This window comes from Camellia sinensis, chromosome 13 (assembly GCF_055761805.1).
Source record: "Camellia sinensis isolate YWXY chromosome 13, ASM5576180v1, whole genome shotgun sequence".
In the NCBI taxonomy this organism is placed as follows: Eukaryota; Viridiplantae; Streptophyta; class Magnoliopsida; order Ericales; family Theaceae; genus Camellia; species Camellia sinensis.
The window spans coordinates 86,537,135-86,562,553 of NC_138973.1; the positions used below are offsets into that span (position 1 = coordinate 86,537,135).

General features: G+C 36.6%; 1 protein-coding gene across 16 annotated transcripts in view; it reads right to left on the reverse strand.

Moving 5' to 3' along the window:
* Positions 1–3,473: 3,473 nt before the first annotated feature.
* The window catches only part of LOC114276653 (uncharacterized), a 30,560-nt gene continuing 8,614 nt past the window's right edge, over positions 3,474–25,419 (reverse strand). The window contains exons 5-23 of one of the 16 annotated variants that reach the window (XM_028218455.2): positions 15,170–15,251; positions 15,018–15,086; positions 14,754–14,924; positions 14,604–14,669; positions 11,615–11,683; positions 11,428–11,499; positions 11,201–11,262; positions 8,907–9,182; positions 7,499–7,635; positions 7,224–7,318; positions 7,117–7,155; positions 6,973–7,032; positions 6,444–6,545; positions 6,297–6,348; positions 6,146–6,207; positions 4,949–5,013; positions 4,780–4,831; positions 4,140–4,278; positions 3,474–4,006 (exon numbers count right to left, since the gene is read on the reverse strand). In XM_028218455.2, coding sequence (XP_028074256.2) covers positions 4,210–4,278; positions 4,780–4,831; positions 4,949–5,013; positions 6,146–6,207; positions 6,297–6,348; positions 6,444–6,545; positions 6,973–7,032; positions 7,117–7,155; positions 7,224–7,318; positions 7,499–7,635; positions 8,907–9,182; positions 11,201–11,262; positions 11,428–11,499; positions 11,615–11,683; positions 14,604–14,669; positions 14,754–14,924; positions 15,018–15,086; positions 15,170–15,251 — 1,600 coding nt within the window. In that variant the 3' untranslated portion in view covers positions 3,474–4,006; positions 4,140–4,209. Of the gene's footprint in view, positions 4,007–4,139; positions 4,279–4,779; positions 4,832–4,948; positions 5,014–6,145; positions 6,208–6,296; positions 6,349–6,443; positions 6,546–6,972; positions 7,033–7,116; positions 7,156–7,223; positions 7,319–7,498; positions 7,636–8,906; positions 9,183–11,200; positions 11,263–11,427; positions 11,521–11,614; positions 11,684–14,603; positions 14,670–14,753; positions 14,925–15,017; positions 15,087–15,169; positions 15,252–25,419 lie in introns of all 16 variants that reach the window. The other 15 variants (XM_028218461.2, XM_028218454.2, XM_028218453.2 and 12 more) reach the window with 15 other exon arrangements.

Here is a 25,419-nt window from a genome sequence, read left to right on the forward strand (position 1 = left end):
CAAAAGCTGACAAATCATCGAAGGCTTTATGTTATGCTCTTCTTGCCTACTGTATTTTCACTCCTAAGACTAATTTTGGCACTGCTTGAGATGATTCATAAAGCACTAACAAGATGGATTAATTACAGATTTCTGTGAGTTAATATTATTTTTACCCTAATTCAGATAGCAGCCATTTTAATCCATTTTATTTTTTTACAATTTTATAAAAGAAAATGAGCTTATCAAATTTTCATTCATTCCCGTAATATCTGCACCCATCATCGTCGTTTCAAGATTTAGTCCTCGTCAAACTGACACCATTAAAGCCCATTACCACCATCCAGCCTTTATTGGGCACCACCACCACCCAAAAGGGTGGTTTCTTTGTACAGATCATTGTTTCTAGTAATCATCTCTCTCTCTCTCTCTCTTTGTCTCTTTCTTCTTTTTTTTTTTTTGTTTAATTTGTACAGATCATTGTTTCAATAAATAAATAATAAAAAAAAAATTGAAGATTGTGATTGGTTTGTTGAACCGATAAGAAAAAAAATAGATTAAAAAAATTCAACAGACAAAAAATATGTCAACAGATAGGTTAAAAAATTTAACAAATAGATTAAAATTTTCAACCGATAGAATAGAATAAAAAACTCAACATATAGAATAAAAAATTTCAACAGATAGTAATTAATAAAAACTAAAAGGGTAAAATTATAAACAAAATGTCTCCAAAAATAATAAAATGTACTTTTCACTACAATATTTCACAAAAAGTGTACTTCTTACCAAAAGAAAATACCCAACAGACTTAATGCCTTACACCCTCTTTAAATTGGATTTTTTACCAATTTTTTATGATTTTAATTATTTTACATATAAAATTTCGTTACAATCGCATTTTAAAAAAAAAATACCATTTTATGTATTTTGAAAACACAATCTAATAAAACAACTTAAGTTCAAAAAATTAGTTTTCAAAATCCTACATTTAGTTGATATATATATATGTTTAAAAAAAATTGAGTCTGGTAAACAACTTAGGAAGGATTGTTTCAACAATGCTATAATAATTTTTTTTTTTAATTTATCAAGTTTTATTTGGAAAATTTGGAAAAATTGACTCAATTTCAAACTATTGAAACAATAGGAAAGAATTAAAAAATATGACAAATTATACTTGTAATCCATATAATGTGTTTGTTGCGAGTAATTCTATTTTTACACACTAAATTTCCTCACAATATATTGTTTGGGGTATGCTATATAAATACACTTTTTATCTTTTTATTTTTTTGGATCACATCACCTCTCTATTTTTCTGCACATTTTTTTCATAAAAAGTAAAAAAAATACTTATTTAGATCATTCCAAGGTTGAGATGATCTAAACAAATACACTTTGACGCATCAAAAATAAAAATATTTTCAGTATACATCTATTGTTTTTTATCCACTCACTCTTCCTCTATTGAAAAATTTACAATGTCGTCGCTGTCACCACCACTTTCAGCCCTCAATCACCACTCCCAGCCCATCATTGCTCCAGTTTAGACCTCCAGAATCTACTCTTATTGCCCACCATCCCTTCAAAACCCTAACCTTTGCGACCCTCTCTACCACGATCCCAACCACAACAAACCTTTCTATTGCCATGAACCCAATGGCAACAAACTCTAGATTCAATCAAAGATTGATATCCAACCAAGCCCTATAAGTTCGGATGTGTGTCGAGAAATTAAAATTTGATAATTTAATTAAAGGATCAAAATGTGATTTTGAAAAAATTTATAATGTGTGCGCTCTGAAAGGATTTGGTGTGTAGAAATAGAATTACTCTTCTATTGCGTCAATTTAATCCTTATAATTCCAATTGTATCAGTTTTGCTCTTCAATTTTTCATATTGTCTCTGTTTGATCCAATTAATGACATTTATTAAGAATGTTAACAAAAATTAAAAGTAAAATGATTCATTCAAAAGCGAATGAATCATTTCAAATTGGACACCAAGCTCTCAATCACTTTTGAGAAAAGTAAATACATTATTTTGTTCATTGATTTCAATCTAATTTTTAAAGGTACATTATCAATTGAATTAAATTGATACAATTAAAAATACAAGAACGAAATTAACATAAAAGACAAACTATAAGGACTACAGGTGTAAATAGTTCTAAAAAAATATTTGCAACATGGAACATCAAAATTAATTTTTAAAATATAATAAAATTACATTTTTACCCCTATTTTCCTTCATCTCCTCTTTCTTTCTCCTCCCTCAACCACTAGCCACCCACAAACTACCCTTCCCCTACTATTTTCAACCACTACCAACCTCCCTCCTCCGCCTTCCTCTGCCTTCCCTACCCATTTTCCCACCTTCTACAGTTGCCAATAACCCCTTCTTTACTCCATCCAATTGCCAACGACCCCTCCATTGCCCCTTTCCCACCTTGTGGTACCCCCAACCCTTCTCCACCCACTACCAACCCCTCTCATCCACCTTCAGCCCTTTCTACGCCACTGCCACCCATCACCACAACGCCCATACCTTCCTCACATCAGCATTCTCTCATTAACCACCAACGTGAAATGAGATATCAAAACCCATACATATATATATAAAGAGAAAGAGAGATAAACCTGATCGCAGTGGATGCTAGAGTGTTGTAGTGGTTGTCACCTAATCACGATGTTGACTAGGGCTAAGAATGGTTGTTCGGATACACTATGGTGCAACAAGGTAGAGGGTTAGGAGTGGGCAATAGGAGGTTTGGGAAGGGCTAGGATTAGGTAATGATGGTAGTGGGGAAATGGGTTAAGCCTTGCGGTGATGGAGGCAGAGAGAGGTTAGAGTTAAAGGGTGACAATGGGATTGCCAACAACTGAGAGGTGCAGAGAAGTATAGAGGACTAGCCAATTGCTAGAAAAGTGTGGTAAGGAGGAACATAAAAAGAGATGGGAGGAAGAGGGCAAAAGTTAAACAAGCATGTAAGATTTATCATGCTTTTGTAATTAAAATTTAAGTTGCCATCTCTGTTATAATTATTTTTGATGCTTCACATTTTTTTTGCAATTATTCTACCTCATCCTATTTTCTTGTAATTTTTTAAATTTTATTTAACACATGATGTGTCATGGTAAATATGAATTTGGATAATTCATTAACCCAATAAAGCCAATACTGTAATAATACATTATTATAATTACATATAAAAAAAGAACATTATAACATTACTGTTGTCACGGATCCTCCTCCTCTGGTTAAAACAGTTTCTTAATTTTTTCTCCATTCTCTCGCTTTCCAAATCTTTATCCAAATAATTTATAAGCCCTATTTTGAATCAAACTTTTTATTAGTTTTATTTTCAATTGTTTGATTTGTGTACTTGCTTTAAATTTTGAATTTTGCCTCTTTTTTTTACCAATATATATATATATATATATATATTTCTTTTCTAAGAGCCGGAATGGCTGAATGTTACAACCATGACTTTAAAAGACTAAAAAAAAATCTGTATTAATATTATTATTTTTTTCTGCGAAGTAGCAGAGTTCTCACTGGAAGAAACAGAGGAGCACTTCCACAATATTATGCTGCAAAAATAATATAAACATTTGACTACTCTTAAAATAGCCAAAAAATTACTTGCCACAAAACTCTTTAGCACCAACAGATGGAAAAGCCCTCCGACACTAATCAAGATTCCAAGATGATCATAGCAAAGACGAAAGTTCAAGAACGCGAGTGAGAGACACGGAGCATACGCACAAACCCTCCCACTAAATATCTATTCACAAAATAATGGTTTAACGATATGGATCTATGGTTACAACTTAAAATAGGATACATATGGGTTCTGTACATACAAATCAAACACCCCCACAACTTTCTTCTTTTTCACGGCGACTGTTTGAAGCAATGAAAAGAAATTGTACCTTCTGCTGATTATTTTGCTCATTTGCTTATTCATCACGGTTCACGAAAGGAAAAATTCCAGAAAACACAAATGCGGTCCACTTCTTTCTATGTTGTCAACAGCACGATGAGAAAAATTAGAAGAGGGGATAAAATAGAATGAAAGAAAAAAAGGGTGACAAATTCAGTAAAAAAGATTGAAGGTTTCACAAAATTGACTTCAGCTAAAGAAAACCTGTACCTGAATATACATGTGGTCTCACTTTACATTTAATTTCTCTCGCTTTTTTTGTTTGTTTGTTTGTTGGCATTCAAGCATTCTCGTCTCTTCTATCACCATCCTCTTCTCGACCAGACACAGCATTTAGCTGCTGTTGCAACTAGAAGCAGGCAAATCATGGTAACAAAAACTATGTAATTAGCAATTATCAATGATACATGCAACCCATACCCACCCTCCATTAAAGACAGTCACCCCTTTCCTCTCTATAAGGTAGTGTTTGGTTCACTGGAATGATCATTCCATTAGAATATTCATTCCATCCATGTTTGGTTGACTAAAAAAATAATGAAAAATGTATTGCAAATGGATTCATCATTGTAAGGGAATGGACATTCTATAGGGAAGCTAAAAGGATGATCATTTCATTCCATTCCATCTCATTCTGGTGAACCAAATAAAGCATAAGAGGGAGAGGAAGGAAATACATAGAGCATGCCTAGGAAGTAAGGTCACAGTATTTTACTCATTTTAAAAAAAAAGAAAAAGAAAAAAGAGGTCGCATTATTATATCAATTACATTTCCCAAGTCAATAACCAACCCAAATAAAAAGTTAAGTTCCACCCACTTCCAAACTATTAAATTGTCAAAGCGACTCACCTGTATGAATTTCAGTTTTTCAGAAGTTAACTCGCTAGTCAGGGTAATCATCCTGCAATGAGAGAGAGGGTGAGGAAGGCAGAGCATTAAATAAACTTCCCATGAAAATTTACTACAATATTCAACAGTACTGTATTTCAGTATTATTTTTAAATATTTGCAGACTAACCTAGCTTGAAGCTCAGAAATCTTGATAAGCAGTAAATGCTCCCTTTCAGAAACAGCTGATTCAACCTGTGAAATAATAATAAAAAAAGCTTTAGGGCTTGTTTGGTTTGTTTTTGGGAGAGTTGTTTTTGAAAAAAATTTTGGGGAGAGAGTTTAGAAATTTTTTTGGTTTGTTTGGTTGTATATTTTGGGAGAGTTGTTTTTTTGGGAGTTTGGGATGATTTGATATTTTGGGAGAATTTGAGTAGATGTGTGTGAGAGAAAAAGTGATTGAGAAGGAGAGAGGAGAGAGAAAAAGTGATTGATTGATGTGTAAGAGAGAAAGTGATTTTGGAAATTTTTTGAGAAAAACTCAAACCAAACAATTTTTTAGAATTTTTTTTCCAAAACTCATCTCCCAAATGCAAACCAAACATACCCTTAATGTCTATGATTGATCATTATATTTTCACTCCAACAGGCCTTACAGAAAAATGATTATAAAGGTTTACAGAGATGCCAAATAATCTAAAAAATGGATAATGAATCATCAAATCATGGTGTCAATCAAAAAACTGAAATTTCATATATTCTATAGAAAATCACTTCAGTCATATCTATCACCTTTCTGAAATTATAAACAAAAGCAAATTGCAATATATTAATACTATTGTCTAATATATGAACTTCTACAATTGACCTCGATGAGATTTTATATTTTGAAATTGTTGCATAATAACCTTGTTATCAATGCTATGAAATACTTTCTTTCCAATATATGTAACCAAACAATCATTCATCCATTGAAAACTAAGGTCGTGTTTGTTTTACTCCATAAGTGGTGGGATATGATTGGCAATCTGGTAGATCACACACAAATCATGTTTATTTTGCAAAAATGCCATGGGTCATCAAACAAGTCCAATAATGAGAGGAGACAACACACGTATAGTACAGAACACGACTGTTAGATGTTTTATTAACTATGAACCTAAGCGTTGACCATCAGTGTTGACAGATGATATATTCCATTGTTCCTATAATCTGAAGGAAACATTGAAATGGGAACGCTAATTTGACAAGAGACTAAAGCAAGGATTAACAATTGCATGTGTTAAGAAGCACATATCCATATGACAAAAAGATCCTTATGAAGAGCAGACGTATTTAAGCACTGAATTCAACTCAAGCCAAAAAACAAGGTAAAAAATGCACTTACAATTCCGTTATTCTCTGAACTGTGAGGTAATGGGAGCAACTGCCCATTTTGAGAAGCTGAAACTAAAAGCAGGGTAAACCAATATAATTTATGAGAACCACCTCTCACTAATGTACACATTAAATACTGCAATGATGAATCTTCTACTCACCATCTGCTAACTCAGCTGGTTGTAAGCTACTCAACAAATTCATAATGAGATCCTGGTATTACAAGAGCAATAACAATAAGAAAGTCATTGGTTCCAAAAATAAAGTGTTTTGAGGCAACTTCAGAATCAAATTTTGAACTATATAACCTGTTGAATTGATGTCTGGTGGAAAAGGTTCTGAAGGTGGGGCATGAGAATTGATGCAGGTAAATTACTGTTGTACATTTCCTTAGGTAACTGACCTATGGGCTGAAAACACAGTTGAAAATATTGCATCTTTCACTTATTACTCGAGTACCATTAAACAGTACAGTTCACTCTACTAATAACCAGTTAGATAATTATAGCTAAACACTTGGAGGAGATAAAATTGTCCGTCACTTCATTATACTATTATACATGAAAAAAAAAAGAAAAAAAATTCATTTTGACTCTTTAGAATAGCCTATGGGCTGCTATGTCTCACACTGGTGACATACACGTACTCCTGTCCCTGTATGCATGTGTCCACATATATGAGAAACATCAATCATAATGTTCTATTTTCAGTAGATTTTATTCACTGTAACATCTTCGTTGATTTTTTACTTGACCTTATACAATAAGGTGATTTTACATCACTGGAAGCTAAAAATTTAGCTGAACTGAATCATTCAAAAAAGCTCAGTTCACAAACCATTTGTTTGGACTCAAATATCCAGTCTCCAACACTAGCAGACTTCCTTAGTGGTGAACCCTAGAAATCACAAGAATCTAACATCAAGAACTACACATCCAAAATAAGTTATATTATAAAATCACCTCAACATCGGCCACTCACCTGTGAAGATAGTCGAGGAACTGTACATAATGGAATATCCTAGAAAACAAAGTTAAATTAGCAGAGGTCAGTAGATAAACCAAAATATCAAAAAAATAGAGCTGTACCTTTACAAGATCTACATTTTCTGAGGTTACAGAAAACCGTCCTTTTATTTGCACTAGATTGGTCTTTGACTTGTCCTCCAAAGAATCTCTAAACCCTGTTGGTAAAAAAATGAAAAAAGAATATATTGATGCCACAAACTTCTTAGCAGAACTGCTTTCAAGAACACATTGCACAAAAATGCTTTCAATAAAACAGTAGCCACCTGAATTGTAATAATAATAGCAATAAAAGCGCTAGTGATATGTCTTCATTTCAAATTGGACATTATCATTACCTCCTGAAGATTTTATGGGAGCCGATAAACTGTTTGCTGAAGCTCGGTTAGGAAGCTTCAATGGACCACTAAAGCTGGGTGCTTTTCGCACCTCACGATGAGGTTTTTCGACTAATGGTTGATTTTCATGGTCACTCCTGACAACAAATAAAACATTTATTCTCTGGCTGGAGCACATGACAATATCCTAAAAAGCAGAAACACTTCTATGAAGAAGGCGTGTCGTGTCAAATAGGACACTCTGCAAAACTCCTAAAAGCATGTCCAACACTTCTTCAATGCATCTTAATTAAAATTTTAAATTCATAATAGTGAACACTTAACAGATGGTTCTTGGACTTTTCAGCAACACTTGAACCCTCTGAACATGACCTATGTGATGAATCTCTTCAAAGTAAGAATGTTCTGCATTCTTTTTGCAATTGTTTTACATTCTTTAAAATGCAATTGTTACTTGAATGATATCTTGACGTTTAAGTTATATAGCCTTTTTATTTTAATTAGTGTTTTGGTTTTTTTTTTAACTTCGAATAAATTATTCATTTGGTTGACATATAATCAATTTTTAACGTATCCCAAGCATTTCATGTTTTGTATTTTTTTAAAATCACCATGTTGGCGTGTTTGTGTGTGTGCTACTTACGCAATATCAATTGATAAGCTATTGAGGCTTCACATAATGAAACTATGCAAGCCTGACATATTGCTTACGTTGATTACATAGTAAGCATGTATTCCATAGAGGAGTCCATGTAAGGGAGAAAAAAAAATACAAAAAAACACAACATGAGTTTCCCAAAAGTAAAAAAAGTTTATTATTTTATTTTTTGCCCATACTTGAGGAAAATATTGTGGACTTTAACATAAAAAAGTTACTAAACTCTTAACACACTCATCTTTACAAGAGGTTAAATTCTGCATCCCAAGCTGTTACCCAAGAGTAGAAGTAATAAGCCATTCATTTCTTCTGACATTCATTATGCTAGAGGTTGACTAGCACACAAATTAACTAACAAAAACATGCAATTTCTGCATTTGAAGTTGCTGCCACAGGAATAACTATTTACCCACATATGGCAATAAGCAACATAAAACTTCAAAGTCCAGTCAGGCTACATCAATTAAAACACACCAACAAATAACTAATCTACATCAATGACTGCTTGTACTGTGGTCGTTATCACTTGATTGATCTTTTGCAATTAAATTATCAGAAACAGTAGCCAAAAGATAGCGATATGATAACACATTATTTGAAATATACAGTAAAATATGACAGTTTAGTGGAATAATTCATCCCACTTCACATATGATTGAAGACCATCTTGTGTGTGTTCCTATTGCAACATAATTTCAAACAGTTGCAACTTATATGGACAGATAAAATAAGAAATGAACTAGGATCAACCTTTCAAAGATATGCCCCCTTTCTGTTACTGAATGATTTAGAACAATGCTAGGCATGAGTGGCCCACTCTGAGTCTGGCGGCTTTTGCTAGCTGATGTTTTAATCTTGGCTAGTACAATATCCTTCTCTGAGGTTGATGGCAGCGGCTCAGTTCTTGATCCATTTTTCTCCAGATCTATTTTCCCTTGATAGTCAGACTCAAGTAAATCACTTTCTGAAACTTTTCCCTTATTGCTCAAGCACTCAGCTGAAGAAAATTCATCACTAGTTTGTTCACTGAAACAGTAATGTAACAAAGAGAAAAATTAATGTAGACTAAAAGTGAGCAAAACCAAAGACAACAAATGAACAACAGAAACCAAGTACATAATTTTGAGAAACAGGTTGAAAAGGATGGTTTGGTCAAAGAAGCTAGCATCATACAGAAAACTGCAGAAACAGTAAAGTTAAATTGGAGAGGAAATACAAAAACAAATTGGATACTTAACAAACACTGATAGTAGATCGATACATAGCCTGGAGGTTAGGAAGTCAGGTCAAATTACCCAGGCACTACAATGACAGGAGATAAGTTAACGATATTTTCATCGATTAACTCATCCAAATATGTATTTATATATATACACATGATATATATACATGATAAAACCACAAAGTAGCAGTAAGAAGATTATTCATGCTTCTAACAACTGGATGTTGATTTTAATCATGAAGATATTCACACACTAAACATCCTTATTATACAATGCTAAAAATAGAAAGATAACAAGAAAACCTTACAACTTACAAGGGTTAAAGGAGTCCTCCCATAGAGGCTGAGGAAACCATGTCCAACAGCCCCCAAACCAATAAATAAATAAATAATAGACATATTTTCAAGTCCCTAGAACACTGAACTTGGCCAAATTTTTGCATTTGTCAAAGAGATTTATGGAATGCTTCTGAGTTTCAAATCTCTTTGCACATGACCATCTTTACTATACTTTTTTCTCATCGGAAAAGCTCACCAAATTAGCTATTTATGTCCTTAGCAGTAACTGGCACAACACGTGATAAAATCCATCATCAGAATTGTTACATCCCATAATAGTCAACAGTTGAGCAATTGAGACAATAAATGGGGTTGCATCTTTCTTTGAACTAGTTTACAGTTCTAAGAATTATATCAAATCATTGGATTTAAAACCATACCAAAATGCACTTCATTCAGGGAATATTTGCTTTAGGGTTCTAGATTCTTATCATTTGAACTGAATATTACAGAATCAGTCCAAAATGTGCAATCAATTCAACAATAACACGCAAGGTTCTGAAAGCGGTTACGGTCGCCGTAACGGTGGCGGTGGGGCGGTCGCGGTTGCGGTTGCGGTGTGTAAAGGCAGTAGCGTAACGGTTGCGGTAACCGGAACCGTGAATATTTTTATTTTTCGCACAATTTGAAAAAAAACTTACCGATACGCACATTTTTTTTCTATGATCATATTTATTGGGTTTTAAAATAAATATTGATCAATTTTTAAAAATTTTTAAGTTTGATCTAATATATTTCATATTTTTAAATCACTATAAATTGAGTTTTTTACATTTTATTTTAATAATTAATGACTTTATATTATACAAAAAAATCAATCACTAACTATTATATATAAGATAAACAATGAAAAAAGTAAGAGAATAAATAAAAGCCTAAATATATATATATATATATATTTTAATCAAGCCAAATAGACAATGATCACACTTATTATTATTATCATTATTATTTTCAAACAATATATAGATAGACACACACAAACAAAATGGTTGAGTGATAGTAGCTGAATAGAATAGCATAGGTCTTACAGTTTCAATAAATCAATAACATGTTTTTCATCTTCCCTCTTCTCTCTCTATCTCTCTTCCCCCATTTTCAATTTTTTTTTTTTTTTCTTTTTTTGTGTTTTTTCGAAAGAAGCAATTCGGAACCGTTACGTAACGGCGTGTAACAGGCCGTTACGGCACCATTACGACCGCTATAGCAGCCGCTACGGTCGACACACCTGTGAATCTTAATCACACTGCAAAAGCGGCCGTAACGAGTGGTGGTAACTACCACAACCGTTACGTAACGGTTGCGGCCGCTTTTTAAAACCTTGATAACGCGATAGAAATTATCTACATTTCAGACACTTAAATCGGTTTAATTTGAAAATGTGCCACGAATTTGACAATAACTACCATTTTAAGATTAATATGTTGAAACCAAAATGGAGTAGCAAGTATATGAATGCTAATACAAGCCACAGAACAATTACCTGCAAATAATGTCATTTGTGGAAATTGATTTCCCCACACTAAATCTCGAATTCGATGCTTTCTGCCAATTATAGCAAGTAGTTTATACATTAATTTCTTTATGAATGCACAATTTTCAAGTGAACAATTGCCTGTGTGAAATATTGGTAACCGAACATCTAATCTGGCATACATGGAGAGCTACAAAATAAAATAAAATTAATAAAGATTAAAAAAATGCAATGACCTTATAATTAAAAACTGGTTTCATGCTTTCATATTCTTCCCTGATTTCTTGTATTTCGTCATCATCTTGGACCTGTAGCAGGATCAGTTCCACCTTTCAAAACAATTAAAAAGCAAACTACACAAGAAGATCATCCTTGCATGAAGAATTTGATTGATCATTTGTGAGTAAAGTGTAGGACATTTACCAAGGATGCTTGGACTTTCAAATCCTCAATATCAAAGTTCCAGGCGCTAACACCTCGCTGGTACTCACTCTGATCAGGACAAGTGAGAAATTACAACCAGAAAAGACAAAGAGAAAGAAAGAAATACAAATCATTTCAGTCTACACAAAATCCACAAATTTTATTTCAATTTATGAAGTTTTTGTTTGATGCAACTGATTAGAACCACAGTTATAACTCAGGTATTTACATAAAAGACTCAAGAATATTATAACTGCCTGCTCCTTTACTGAGAGTATTTTTGCATTATATATTACTCTAAATATATATACAAAGTGATCAGGTGATTGTACAACATGTTATAACACAGCAGTGTTACTTCTTCGCATGGCAGTGGAGTTAGATAGTAAGAAGTTTAAATATAGATTGAAATATTACACAAGAAGGCAATGTGTCAGTTTTGCAATACTTGTGATGAAACTACGAGTCACGTACTCCTTCATTGTCCCCTGGTCTAGAGGATTTGATCGAATATAATGCTTCGGTGGGGGTTACAGTGGGTTTCCCCTGCTTCAGTTTCTGATCTGCTTAATTGGTGGTTTGGTTTCCGGTTTAAAAAATTGGAAAAAAGGATTTGGGAGGGTTTACCATTTGCAGTTTTATGGTCTGTGTGGAACGTGAGAAATGATTGTAAATTTAACGGGGCTCAGTGTGCGATCTCGTTAAACTTCGAGTTGCTCTATGGCTCAAGTATAATTCTGGTAGAGTTGATGCCTCAGTTGATGATATTATCTTCAGGTTGAACTCTCTGCAGGGCTGCTAGAATAGCTTGTTGCATGAATGGTAGTTTGGGAGTGTAGTGTTGTCTCATCCAAAGATTTGTGGGATGTGGTTTGTTGTCTGGTATGTCTGTGGTGTGGGCTGGGCTGGTGGCTTGCCATCCCTGTTGTTGGTTGTGGTTCTTTGTATTATGTCTTCTTATTCCCATAGGTGCTTGCATATGATTGTGCATTTCATCTTGTGCCAACCTAGTTGGAATAAGGCGATTTTGCTATGATGCTCGTTGCACCATCCTTGCTCTTATCTTTACTAATTGCATCCTTTGATAGTATTAATAAAGATTTCTTCTTTGCCAATCAAAATAAAATAAAATAAAATAACAACTATGTATACTGCTGGGACAACTGTAATTTGGTTCTGTAGTAAAAATAATTGACTAATTGGCAGGACAAATTGTCCAGAGAAAATTTTGATGATACAAACATCGACATATGTAGATAGAGTTGGACACTGTTATTCAAGATCTTGTGAATCTAATATTGTTCTTCTTCTCATTTCTTTTTTTCTTGTTGGGCTGGTAGCTATATACCTTTTTCCTTTGTGGATAGTTTCAATATGGATAATTTATAGCCCTCCGGTTAAAATTCTCGACAAATGTTATTTTCCCACCTCATTCAGCCAGATTGCTGCTTATAATTAGAAATCTTTTGGGCCAAAAGAAGCAACTATCCGGATTCCTCATGTATAAGGAACACAATAATATATATTTTTATATTGTTCTAGTAGTCATCAGTTGTCACTGCACTTAATAAATCTATCAACTGCATCTTTCGTTTGACATACATTATATGATAAGCTATCTATGAAACTATGATTTCTGGACATGTTACTCATTTTGAGATTATAATGACAAGAAGTTGAGAAATGATTTTCATGATTGATTACTCTTGTTAAGAATGCTATCCATATATATACATATATATATTTAAACTTGCTCCAGTATCATGTTATTCACTGAGCTTGTGAGCTCACCCATTTTTGTTCACATGATTTTAGGTGATCAGGACAAAAAATGGGTCCCCCCCATGGGGTATGTGCTTAAAGACTATCTTGGCTTGGAGGCCGATGTGACACTTTTGGACTTTTCGAGACCTGTATATATTTTTAGAGAAAATTACAAAAATAACCTTGTAATTTCAAACATTGCATTTTAATTTTTTCATCAAACCATGGAAGTTTGAACTGGTACCAATTTTAACCATTTGTTTATATCCATTAACTTGCCTAACAAAAGAAAATACATGTGGCACCTCTTACTAGCTCTTTCAACTTGATATCAATAGCCCAGCCTCACTAAATCACAATCCCCTTTTATCAACCATCAACCATCAACCATATAAAAACCATTTTTATTGTCAACCCTATCATGCACTAAACGCACCCAATCAAACCCACCTCTCATTTTTTTTCTTCCCTTTTCTTCAGTAGTTTGATCTCAGGTTTCTGTAACAAATTTAGAAGATTTGGAGTCAGAGGCGCTGGATGGAGCCGGAGTTGAGAGGGGCAAGGCATTGGTAGTGGGCTAGGGGTTGAGTAGAAGTTTGTGGGGGAGGTGCTGAATGTGTGGGAGGGGGAGGCGGCAGGCGCTAGTGGTGGGCTAGGGGCAGGAGAGTGTGAAGGAGCTGTTGATGGTGGGTGACGGTGGAGGAACTTGTAGTGGGCGGTGGAGGGGAGTCCGAAGTGATGCTGTGTCGTGAAAATAAAAATCAATTTCAACCACCAATCAACTTTCGAACAATGTAAATTCGCAAATTGCTCATGTGAAAATCAAAATTCACATATACAAATATTGTGTATATAATAAAACTTCATTGTCTGATTGTAAGAAATTTCTTTGGCAATTAAGGTTGCTCTGGTGTAAGGGCTTAGTCCGTTTGTTTAGTTCTTCATTGTACATTTGTATATTGTGTATATAATAAATCTTCCTTACCTAAAAAATTTTGGTCAGAATGCTACACGCAAGGATCTAAAAATGAGATACAGCAAAGCAGTCACTTGTAGTAATCGTGTCCATACATAACAGGTGCAACATTTTGCAGGTATGGGTGTTGCATGAAGGAAGGTCTACAAAGGGGTATAATAACACTGAGAATACAAAAGAGGAAACTCAAAAGAGAACAAAATTTTTAATCCAAACATTTACTTCCAAGTTCGAAGTACTATCTCTAACCTGTGATATTGCTTCTTGTTCTGCTGAAGGCATTTTCTTCAATGCTAGTTGCGCAGCATCTTTACGCTGCACAATTTTCCCATGTCCATTAAATAGATATAACAACAAAAGAAAAAGCAAGTCCAGTTTCATTACACTATGACAGCATACCTGGAGGGCTTCCACACGATTCCACAGTGGTGGCAAGTCAGCAAAGAGTTTCTTTACAGAAAGCTCTGGAGGCTTGGCCTGCTTGAAAAAGGAGTGTTTTAACAATTTTTCTGCAGTTGGCCTCTTTGTCTGATCTTTCACCAAGCACATTGCAACCATTTCTTTAAAAGACTGTTCACAACAAAAAAATCCTTTAATATGTTATAATGTGAACAATATAGGTCTATCCCAAAAATGTTCACCAGCCAAAATGAACACTGATACCTTAGAAAACTTTTTATCACGGTCGGAATCAAGTCCAGGAGGGGCATTTTGTATAGTCATTAAGAGAACCTATGGTAGAAGAGAAGTAAACATATGTTGAGGTTAGCATCCTTGAATATTTTGTGAATCATCCTCGAATGGTAAGCATGTACCTTCATTGGAGGGTACTTTGAAAAGGGTGCATGACCATGAGCCAACTCCAATGCAGTAATTCCAAATGACCAAATGTCAGCCCTGTAAAACAATGATAGCACAGTAACCAAGTTAGTAAACTTCGTATCCTACCAGCTGAACTCACCTACCTACCCTAACCTTCAGTGGGGGAGCTGCATAGGGCCTGGTTTTAAGAACTTCAATTTTATCAATACCTGTGAAAAAATTTCTCGCTCTGAAATTTCATATATGCCTCCTAATTCTTTATCGCTCCTCTTTCCTTTTCTAAACAGGTCTACTAACACATAGTATATTTGATGCAGGACAAGTAGTGGATTTACAAAACAGAGGCTATTTGAAGGCCTAAACAGTGTGTGCTTTAGGGTTTTAAGGGTTAAATTAAAGGCTATTAGGTAGGGGAAGAGATTAGGGTTGCTTTGGAGATGATTGGATAGGGTTTTGAGGTTGAAAAGTGCACTTCTAGAGGGCTGTGAATAGTAATCCGAGAATAGTAAATTAAAATAGAAAAGAAGAAGAAAGAAGAGAAGAAGATAGGTCTAGGCATTGCACCTAGATTTTATAGGCATTACACCTAAGGTTTGATTGCATCATACAATCTATAAAGAAGCTTCAAAGTTCTCAATTTTTTTCCCTAAAATATCAACTCTATCAATTATAAGCATTATATGGCTTTATATAGGACTAGAAGACTTTCTAAACCCACTAGAACAAAAAAAGGAAACTATTAAAATATCTTCTTTTTTTTTTTTGATAAATAAATGGACTTTATTAGAAAAACATCAAGATGATGCAAGGAATACAAAAACCACCCACAAAGGGCCAAACCAAACTATCCAAATAAATTCTCCACAACATCTACAAAAACCAAAACACTTGGATCAGCTGAACCCGTAACCCAACTATGCAAAACCAGCAATAACTGACTCTCAAGCCAGGAAACAGAACGGCACTCATTCTGAAAAACACGCCTATTCCGCTCAAACCACACCAACCACATCAAACAGTGAGAAGCAAGAACCCAAGCCTTCCAACGCCGCTTCCCCAACCCTAGCCCCACCCCAACTTTGAACCACATCCAATATCGACACTGGTTGCACCCAAACCATCCCAAACAAAGCCACAATAGAAATCCAAAGTCGAGACGCAACTGGACAATGCAAAAGCAAGTGATCCACCGTTTCCGCATCCCTACAGCACATGCAACACCAATTAACCAGAACCTGCCCCCGCCGATGCAAGTTATCAATAGTCAAAATCTTCCCCAAAGCAACAGTCCAAACAAAGAAAGCCACCTTGGAAGGTGAATCCGTTGCCCAAATGCTCTTCCAAAGAAACACTACCCCACTCCCCCCCTCAAGCATACCATAAAAAGAAGACACTGAAAACACCCCTTTAGATCTTGAACAATCCCACACCAAAGAGTCCGCTCCATACTCCCCATCCTTGACACCATACGAAACGCCCAGTAAGTCCACCAGTTGATCCAACTCCCAATCGTGTACATAACGGCGAATGTGAACATTCCAAACAAACAATTGCCCCTGCCTAACTCTAACAGACTCCACCAACTCCTCCCCATCCGCAGCAAGAGCATAAACCATAGGAAACATACTCACCAAAGGCACCTCGTTACACCACCGATCCTACCAAAAGCGAGTCCTATCCCCTACCCCCTCCTTAATCCGAGTCCTATCCCAAAACTCCATCCACCCTAGCCAAATCCCTTTCGACAACCCACGACCATGAGGATGGACCACCCCCTTTGAGCACCACCCCCCTCTGGCCACCCCATACTTCGCCTCCACCACCCTCCTCCATAACCGCTCCCTCTCCATAGCAAAACGCCACAACCATTTCCCTAAAAGAGCCCGATTAAAACCCACCAACCTCCTGACGCCTAGGTCCCCCCTCTCCTTAGGAATACAAATCCTATCCCAAGCCACCAAATGATAATGAAAATCCTCCCTCCACCACCCCACAAAAAATCTCGTTGCAACTTTTCCAATCGTCTAGCAACCGCCACAGGAATACATGCAACGACATAAAGTATGTTGCAATACTAGAAAGGACACTCTTGATCAATGTGAGCCGCTCTCCCTTAGACAAATACTGCTGCTTCCACCCCGCCAACCTTCGCTGCACTCTATTTACCACCCTATCCCACACCCCTTTCGCCTTAAAAGTAGCCCCCAAAGGAAGCCCCAGATAGGAAACTGGTAACTCAGCCACCTTACACCCCAAAATAGCTGCCAACATCGGAAGACAAACCACCTTGCCCACAAGAATTAATTTTGACTTGGCCAAATTAACTCGGAGCCTAGACACCGCCTCAAAGCACAACAACACACATTGTAAATGCCCAATTTGATCTGCATCCGCATCACAAAAGATAAGCGCATCATCAGCATAAAAGAGATGTGAAACCACCAGAGGAGCAGGCCCCTGCCCCACCTCGAAGCCCCTGCCCCACCTCGAAACCCGTCAACAAACCCCCTTGAACCGCCTTGGACAATAAACGACTCAACGCCTCCATCACCAAAATAAACAATAAAGGAGATAGAGGATCCCCTTGCCGTAATCCTCACCATGTAGGAAAAAAGCCTGCCGGAGTGCCATTAACCAAGACTGATAACCGCACCCTAGAAATGCAAAACTGAATCCACTGCCTCCATCGCTCCCCAAAACCCATCCGCTGAAGCACATACAATAGAAAATTCCAATTCACATTATCATAAGCTTTCTCAATATCCAGCTTGCACATAATCCGCGCCTTCCCTTGCCGAACCCACGAGTCCACACATTCATTAGCCACAAGCACAGCATCCAAAATTTGACGATCCCCCACAAACGCTTTCTGAGACTCTGACACCACCCCCTCCAGGACACCCCGAAGTCTATTGGCCAGAACTTTAACCAATAATTTGTAGACACTACCCAAAAGACTGATTGGCCGAAACTCTCTAATATTCTCTACCCCGCCTTTCTTGGGAATCAAAGTAATAAAAGTGGCATTAAGACTCTTCTTAAATTGTCCCTCCTGATAAAACTGATTAAATACAGCCATCACTTCCGCCTTCAACACCCCCAACATTGCTGGAAGAAGGCCATGGAAAAGCCATCCGGCCCAGGGGCTTTATCCCTGGACATACTTCTCAATGCACCCCAAACCTCCTCCTCTGCAAACGGGCACTCCAACATCAACACCACCTCATCTGAAATAGTATAAAAAATAACTCCCTCCAAATCCGGTCGCCACCCCTCTCCTTCATCTTTGAAAAGATGCTGGTAGAAACTCACGATACCATTCTTGATATCCACTTCTGAGGAAAGCAGCACCCCATTGACCGACAACCGCCCTGTCTGATTCACCCGCCAATGAGCATTTGCCATCCGATGGAAAAATTTAGTATTGCGGCCCCCATCCTTCAACCACAAGCACCTGGACTTCTGGCAATAACTAGTCTCCTCCATCCTAACAATCCGCCCATAATCCTTTCGCGCCCCCTCCCGACACACCACATCATCTGCCGACAAGTCCTCTCTTTCTTCCTTCTCATCCAACCCCTGCAATATCGACAAAGTACTCGCCTTCTGTACCTCCAACTGACCAAACACCTCCTGATTCCACCACTTCAAATCAGATTTAAGCAGCTTTAACTTTTGAGCCATCCGGGTACTAGGCAACCCGGCCACACTATAACTCCCCCACCACTCCTTTACTGTCTCGCCAAAACCTTTGGCCTGTAACCACATATTCTCAAAACGAAAAGGTGTCGGGCCACACCGCACTCCCCCACTATCCAATAGGACAGGCCAATGATCCGAAACCGGACACTGTAATCAAGCCTGGAACATCTGGGAAAAATGCTCTTCCCAATCCCCTGTGACCAGGAATCTATCAATACAGGACATTGCCCGACCTTCGGACCAGGTATAACCCCCTCCCTGTAAGGCATATCGATCAACTCCATCCTATCAATAAAAGAGGAGAACGCCTTCATCGGCCCCGTCACCTGCCTGTAGGGGTGAGCAGCGGATATACTGATTCTCCAAAACCGAACCGAACCGAACCGCCGCATTTTGAACGGATGCGTGATGACGAGCGGACGGTTACGGATTGATTTTCTCAAATCCGCCAATTTGGCGGACGGATGGCGGATTTGAGATTTTTTGGCCGCAATCGAACCGCCAAACCGCCAAATCGCGAGCACTCCTAGTAATTTATAAGACTTTATATTTTCAATTTGTTTAAATATTACGTTTGTGTTTTCAATTGAAAAAGAGTTTAAATATTCTGTTGAAAAAAAGTTTTCAACTTGAATATATTTTTTGAATTGAAAAAAATAAACGTATTATTCATATATATTTTTTAGTTTTTAAATGTAACTCTAAAAATAATAAATAGAAAATATGATATATGCTGGTTACTTTTTGTTTTCAAAAACATATGTAGATGTAACAATACAGAGACATTCAATCTCTACTACTGCTCTGTTCATGTTTTTGGTGGTTTGAATTGTTATTATATTTTAAGAATCACAGATTGTAATACTTTATGGGGATGAATCATACTGTGATTGTAATATGTGGATGAGGCATGCAGTGATCGTGATATTCTAAAGTTTCAAACTTTTTTTCTTTGGATAAGGCATACAGTGATTGTAATACTTTTTTAAGTCATTGACTGTAATACTTTTTTTTTCTTTTTTTTGTTTGAGGAAGTGCACAAGTTGAATTATATTGAAAATTTATAAAATTTTAAACCGCCAAACCGATTCGCATCCATCGGCTAAACCGCCAATCCGCTCAATCCACATCCACCGGATTGGCGGACGGATGCGGATTGATTTTCTTCAATCCGCCAATCTGGCGGACGGATGGCGGATTGGAGGTTTCGTGACCGCAACCGACCCACGCCCACCCCTACCCGCGCCCACCCTTACCCGCCTGACCCCTGTTTTCTTTTCTAGACTCTGCACAACGTTGAAATCTCCACCTACACACCAAGGCCTCTCCAAGCAAAAAGCAACAGCCTATAACTCCTCTCAAAAAACCACCCACTCCGATCTCCTGACCAGCCCATACACCTCCGTAAATACCCAAAGAAAGTCATCATCCACACATCTGAACAGACAAGATAAGAAAAAACCTCCCACTTCTACCCCCTCCTGCACCACCACCCGATTATCCCAACACATAAGAACACCACCTGCTGCCCCTATAGCTGGTTGGAAGGCCCAATCCACATGCCAACCACCCCAGATATCCCTGACAACATCCACCCCCACACACTCCATTTTGGTTTCCTGAAGGCACATCACATCCGCTCTAGCACTCTTCAATAATGATCTAACCACTGCCCTCTTTCCTTTGTCATTTAAACCCCGCACATTCCAAATCAATAATTTCAAACGCATGGCAACAACAAAAATAATTTAAGACTAAAACCATGTTTAAAGACTAATTAAATAATTTAACCCATAAGATGACCCACGGGTGACCCATATGACCCATGTCAGCAAATATAAAATTACCAAAATACCCCTAACCTTAAAAATGATAGAAAACATAAAAATAATAATAAAACAAGACTCTAATAACACTAGAAACATAATTATAGAAGATTTTTATTAGTTTCTCTATGAAATCATGCCAATGTCCAAGTATCATCACTTCTCTGAATTTAGCTTTCCTTGAGCTTCTTATACTCTGCATCATTCTCCCTTGGTTGGAAAAAACTCAACCTCGAGTTTGAAGTGTTAGAGTATAAGAACTCACAATTTTTGAAATTGTATCCATGGCTTCACATTAAAATATTCAAGTTGACGCCGCCTTTTCTTCGTTGGAGATTGCAAAAAAAATAATAATGAGAGATTGATCTTTTCAATCATGTAACTAAATTTTTCTACAATAACAAAGTCAATTGACATAGAAATCAAATCTTTGAATTCATCCAAATCAGTTTTCATAAGGCTTTTTTCAATATTCCCAACGACTTCGATTCTATTCTTTTTAGCTTCTTTTCCTAGCTCAAGGTCATCTTTTCATTCATTATTGGCCACTTCATTGATTATGATTGGAGCAAATTCACTAGGTGACTTTGTAGGCACTACATCGGAGACCTCGGGTTGCAATATCATGACCTTTAAAGGCATAATAAGATCTGGAACAACAGCAGGATGCATTAATTCTTCACTCCTTACAGCTTGTGTGACATCTGAGTCTTCTATTTTGACCTCATCCTCTTCTCGGGTAACAATTAGATCTTCTTGGGGTGCTTTTAAATCATCAACAAGAGCCCTTTCACCCTCATTAACCTTGTCAATAATCACTTTGGCTTGATTTCCATTCTCTTCCTCCACTTGTAACTCTAACGGCTTAGAGCTTTGATGTCCAACAACATTCATTCCCTTTAATGGTTCATCAGAGGACTTAGGTACCAAGTTAGCCACCTCCAGGTGCATATTAGATGCAGGACTAGCAGTGGAACTTTTGAATGGTGTAGTTATCTTGGCACAAATATCACTCAATTCCTTACTTTCAACTTCTTGTGCTTCAAGGATGATACATGCAGTTTTGATTGGAGACATCTCAACCTTCATAATCTGATTATCCTGTATCTTGTGCAGATTTTGACCGTTCTTCTTCACTTGTAACCTCAATTGCACAAGGTTTTGGTTTTCACCAATAGGTTTTAGCTTTGGTGCAACTTCTTATGCATGCTCCATGCTATATCTTGATTGATGTGTTACTTCTTGCTTAATAATAGGCCTTAAACCATGTTTAAATCTAGCTAGTCTTTGGCGTGTGTCTTCCACAACTTGATTTCGCGTGTCAAGTGCCTCGAGTCTTTGCATATATTCTTCAAACACAGTATAGCCATGTCTTGAACTAACAAGTTGCTCAAGTGACCCTACAAGATTATTCGAAGGCATATACTTCCCCTGAAGCTTGACTTTCATCTCTTGCCATGTATTTATTGGTGGCAATTCCAATCTTCTTATATTTTCTCGATACCACCAAAGTTGTGCCAAACCTATAAGCTTCATCTTAGCAAATCTCGCGTTTCGATCACCCGTCCAATCATAGCAATCAAAATATTCCTCAATTGAAACAAGCCAATTAGAGAACACCATAGGATCATCCTTTCTTTCAAAATCCGGAACTTCTTTGTTACGGGGTATAACATATTGTGGCACATGGGATCTCCCACTTTGTACAAACAAAGGGCGAAATCTTAAGCTCTGATACCAAACTGATGCAAGACAAGTAGTGGATTTGCAAAATAGAGGCTATTTGACGGCCTAAACAATGTGTACTTTAGGATTTTAAGGGTTAAATTAAAGGTTATTAGGTAGGGGAAGGGAATAGGGTTGCTTTAGGGATGATTGGATGGGGTTTTGAGGTTGAAAAGTGCACTTTCAGAGAGCTGTGAATAGTAATCCGAGAATAGTAAATTACAACAAAAAAGAAGAAGATAGAAGAGAAGAAGATAGGCCTAGTCATCGCACCTAGATTCCATAGGCATCACACCTAAGGTTTGATTGTACCACACAATCCATAAAGAAGCTTCAAAGCTCTCAATTTATTTTCCAAAAACATCAACTCTATTAGTTATAAGTATTACATGGCTTTATATAGGACTAGGAGACTTTCTAAACCAACTAGAATAAAAAAAGGAAACTACTAAAATATCTTTGATTTCTAAAATTAATTTAAAACCAAAAAATAAACAAAAACAAAGACTAACTAAATAATTTGACCCACAAGACAACCTATGGGTGACCCATATGACCCATGTCAGCAGATATAAAATTACCAAAATACCCCTAACCTTAAAAATCATAGAAAACATAAAAATAATAATAAAATAAGACTAATAATACTAGAAACATAATTATAGAAGATTTCTATTAGTTTCTCTATGAAATCAAGCCAATATCCAAGTATCATCACTTCTTTGAATTTAGCATTCCTTGAACTTCTTATACTCTGCATCAACATTCTAATAAATACCCATTGGTGTAGAACCAGAAGACAAAACGGCACAAATACCACTCTAGGGTTTCTGAAAATTCTTTCAATCAATATTCTTATCAACAGTAATCATTCCCTTACAAGTTGCGGCCCTTGTGTTTTCATTCTCTCTCCTATCTCTCTTCTTTCTCCCTCTTGGTGTTACACCACCCACAGGTATGTCCTAGCATGAAACTAACAAAAATTCTAACTGGCAATAATAATAACAACAACAATTACAATAATAGTAATAATCGTCCTCCAAAAATTTGTCGCCCCCTTTCGAAAACACCCAACTCCATTTGAGAGAGAAGAGCCGTGAAAGTTCTGGTGTTGACCCTCAAATGCAGCTTCAACCTTTCATCATCAATTGACACATGCAAAGGGAGGCAAGAGCATAGGCTCCTCAAAGGTCATGGGCAGGGTAAAGGTCATCGATGTTGCAAATCATTTCGTTTCTAGAACTCAAGTCAAGAACCTTCTTAGTCTTTAGTTTTTCAGTGCTTGTAACTTCAAGATTTTAGCCACCTTATGCATAAATACTTCTGGTTGAGTTTGCACATATGCTTCATAGACATTGGTCCTAGCATCAACAGCTTACATGCGTATACAACTTCCATTCTTTTGGACCACAATATAAGATATGGATGCTGGAGCCAGTTTACAAGGGCACATTTTTTTTCTCCAGAGAGAATACAATATTACAAGCATGGATAACGATAGTCATAAATATTGGACAGAGTACACAATTTATTGTCATGGAGGAATTTCTAGATGATAAATATATATATATATATATATATTAAAAAACAGTGTATGAATAACAGCCTACATATAACAATGCTCCAAAATTAGTAAGTACAATTTTTAACCACTGTTATGGCCTTAATGTTAAGTGCATGAGGAGATTTAGACATAACCATGTTAACAGAAGTTGAGTTTAATAAAGAAGTGGGAACACATGTCGTATTGTTGCTGACACATAAATTTCAATAAGATGACCAACTATGAGCATTAAGATCACAAATTGTCTCAAAAACTTAAGTTGTTAGGAAATGGATCCAACAATGTATATTGAGTTATCTAACACTCCCCCCTCATCTGGAACTTGACTCACACGTGTAGAGGCAGATTAACTGAACCAAACAGGTGCACAATCTCACACAGCACAGAGCGCACAATAACAGACATAATGGGGGAACACGTATAACAGGACTTGAACTATGACAACCTGGAACCAGAGCTCCGATGTCATATTAAGATCATCAATTGTCCCAAAACCTTAAGCTGAAACATATCAAGCCATCTAACAATGAGGACTCTACAAAAGGAGGTCCACATTAAACAAGCATGTCCAACTTTCAAACTACTAAGGTCCAAAAAAAAGATTCTATTCAATATTCTAATGGATCATCAACTGCATGGAAGCCCCATAATTTATCTGGATTTTGCGACCTCACATTCAGACTGTATGGTTGATGGGAGAAGCAGCCTTAGACAGACGTGAAGATATTCAAATAGGCTCACAATATTGTAAAGCCAGCAAGATCCATGGCATGAAACATGTAGAAACTACAGCACCAATACACGTGATATGTGCAGGGATAACAATTCCATGAGTAGGCTCCAAATTAAAGATCATCTTCATTTAAAATGTAAAAAAGTTATGATCTAAAAGAGGCTCACTTCTAATAAAATCCAGTGCCCTTGATACAGCATGCTCTTCGTTATTTTGGACATGGAGTTGCTAAAGTAAATCATTCCAACTCCACTTCTAGTGAAGTAGCAAGGAAATCCAACTCTGCGGGCCTGAAGTGATTAATCAAGGGCTTAAATGCCCATTAATTGAATGAAATTTGCCATTATACTTCCTTATTTTTAACATGGAGATGCTAAGGTAAAGCAATCCAACCCCACATCAAGTAAAGTTGCATGGAAATCCAACTATACATGGCCAAAATGATGTGATCAAGGGCTTACAGGCCCATTATTAAACTAAGTTCATTTTATCTTCCATTAGTTGTCAGTTATTTCTTAATCTGAACTCGTTTTCCCTTTTCTTTGAAAGAAGTAATCAATTATATTGCGTTTGACAGTTTGAAAACTCAGTTCTAAAAAAACAATCAACTCCTCTAATCTAAGGATTGAGAGAGTTATAGGGTGATGATGAATTTTGAATAGAAAATAATCTTCTATTTGTGCTTTCCAATAG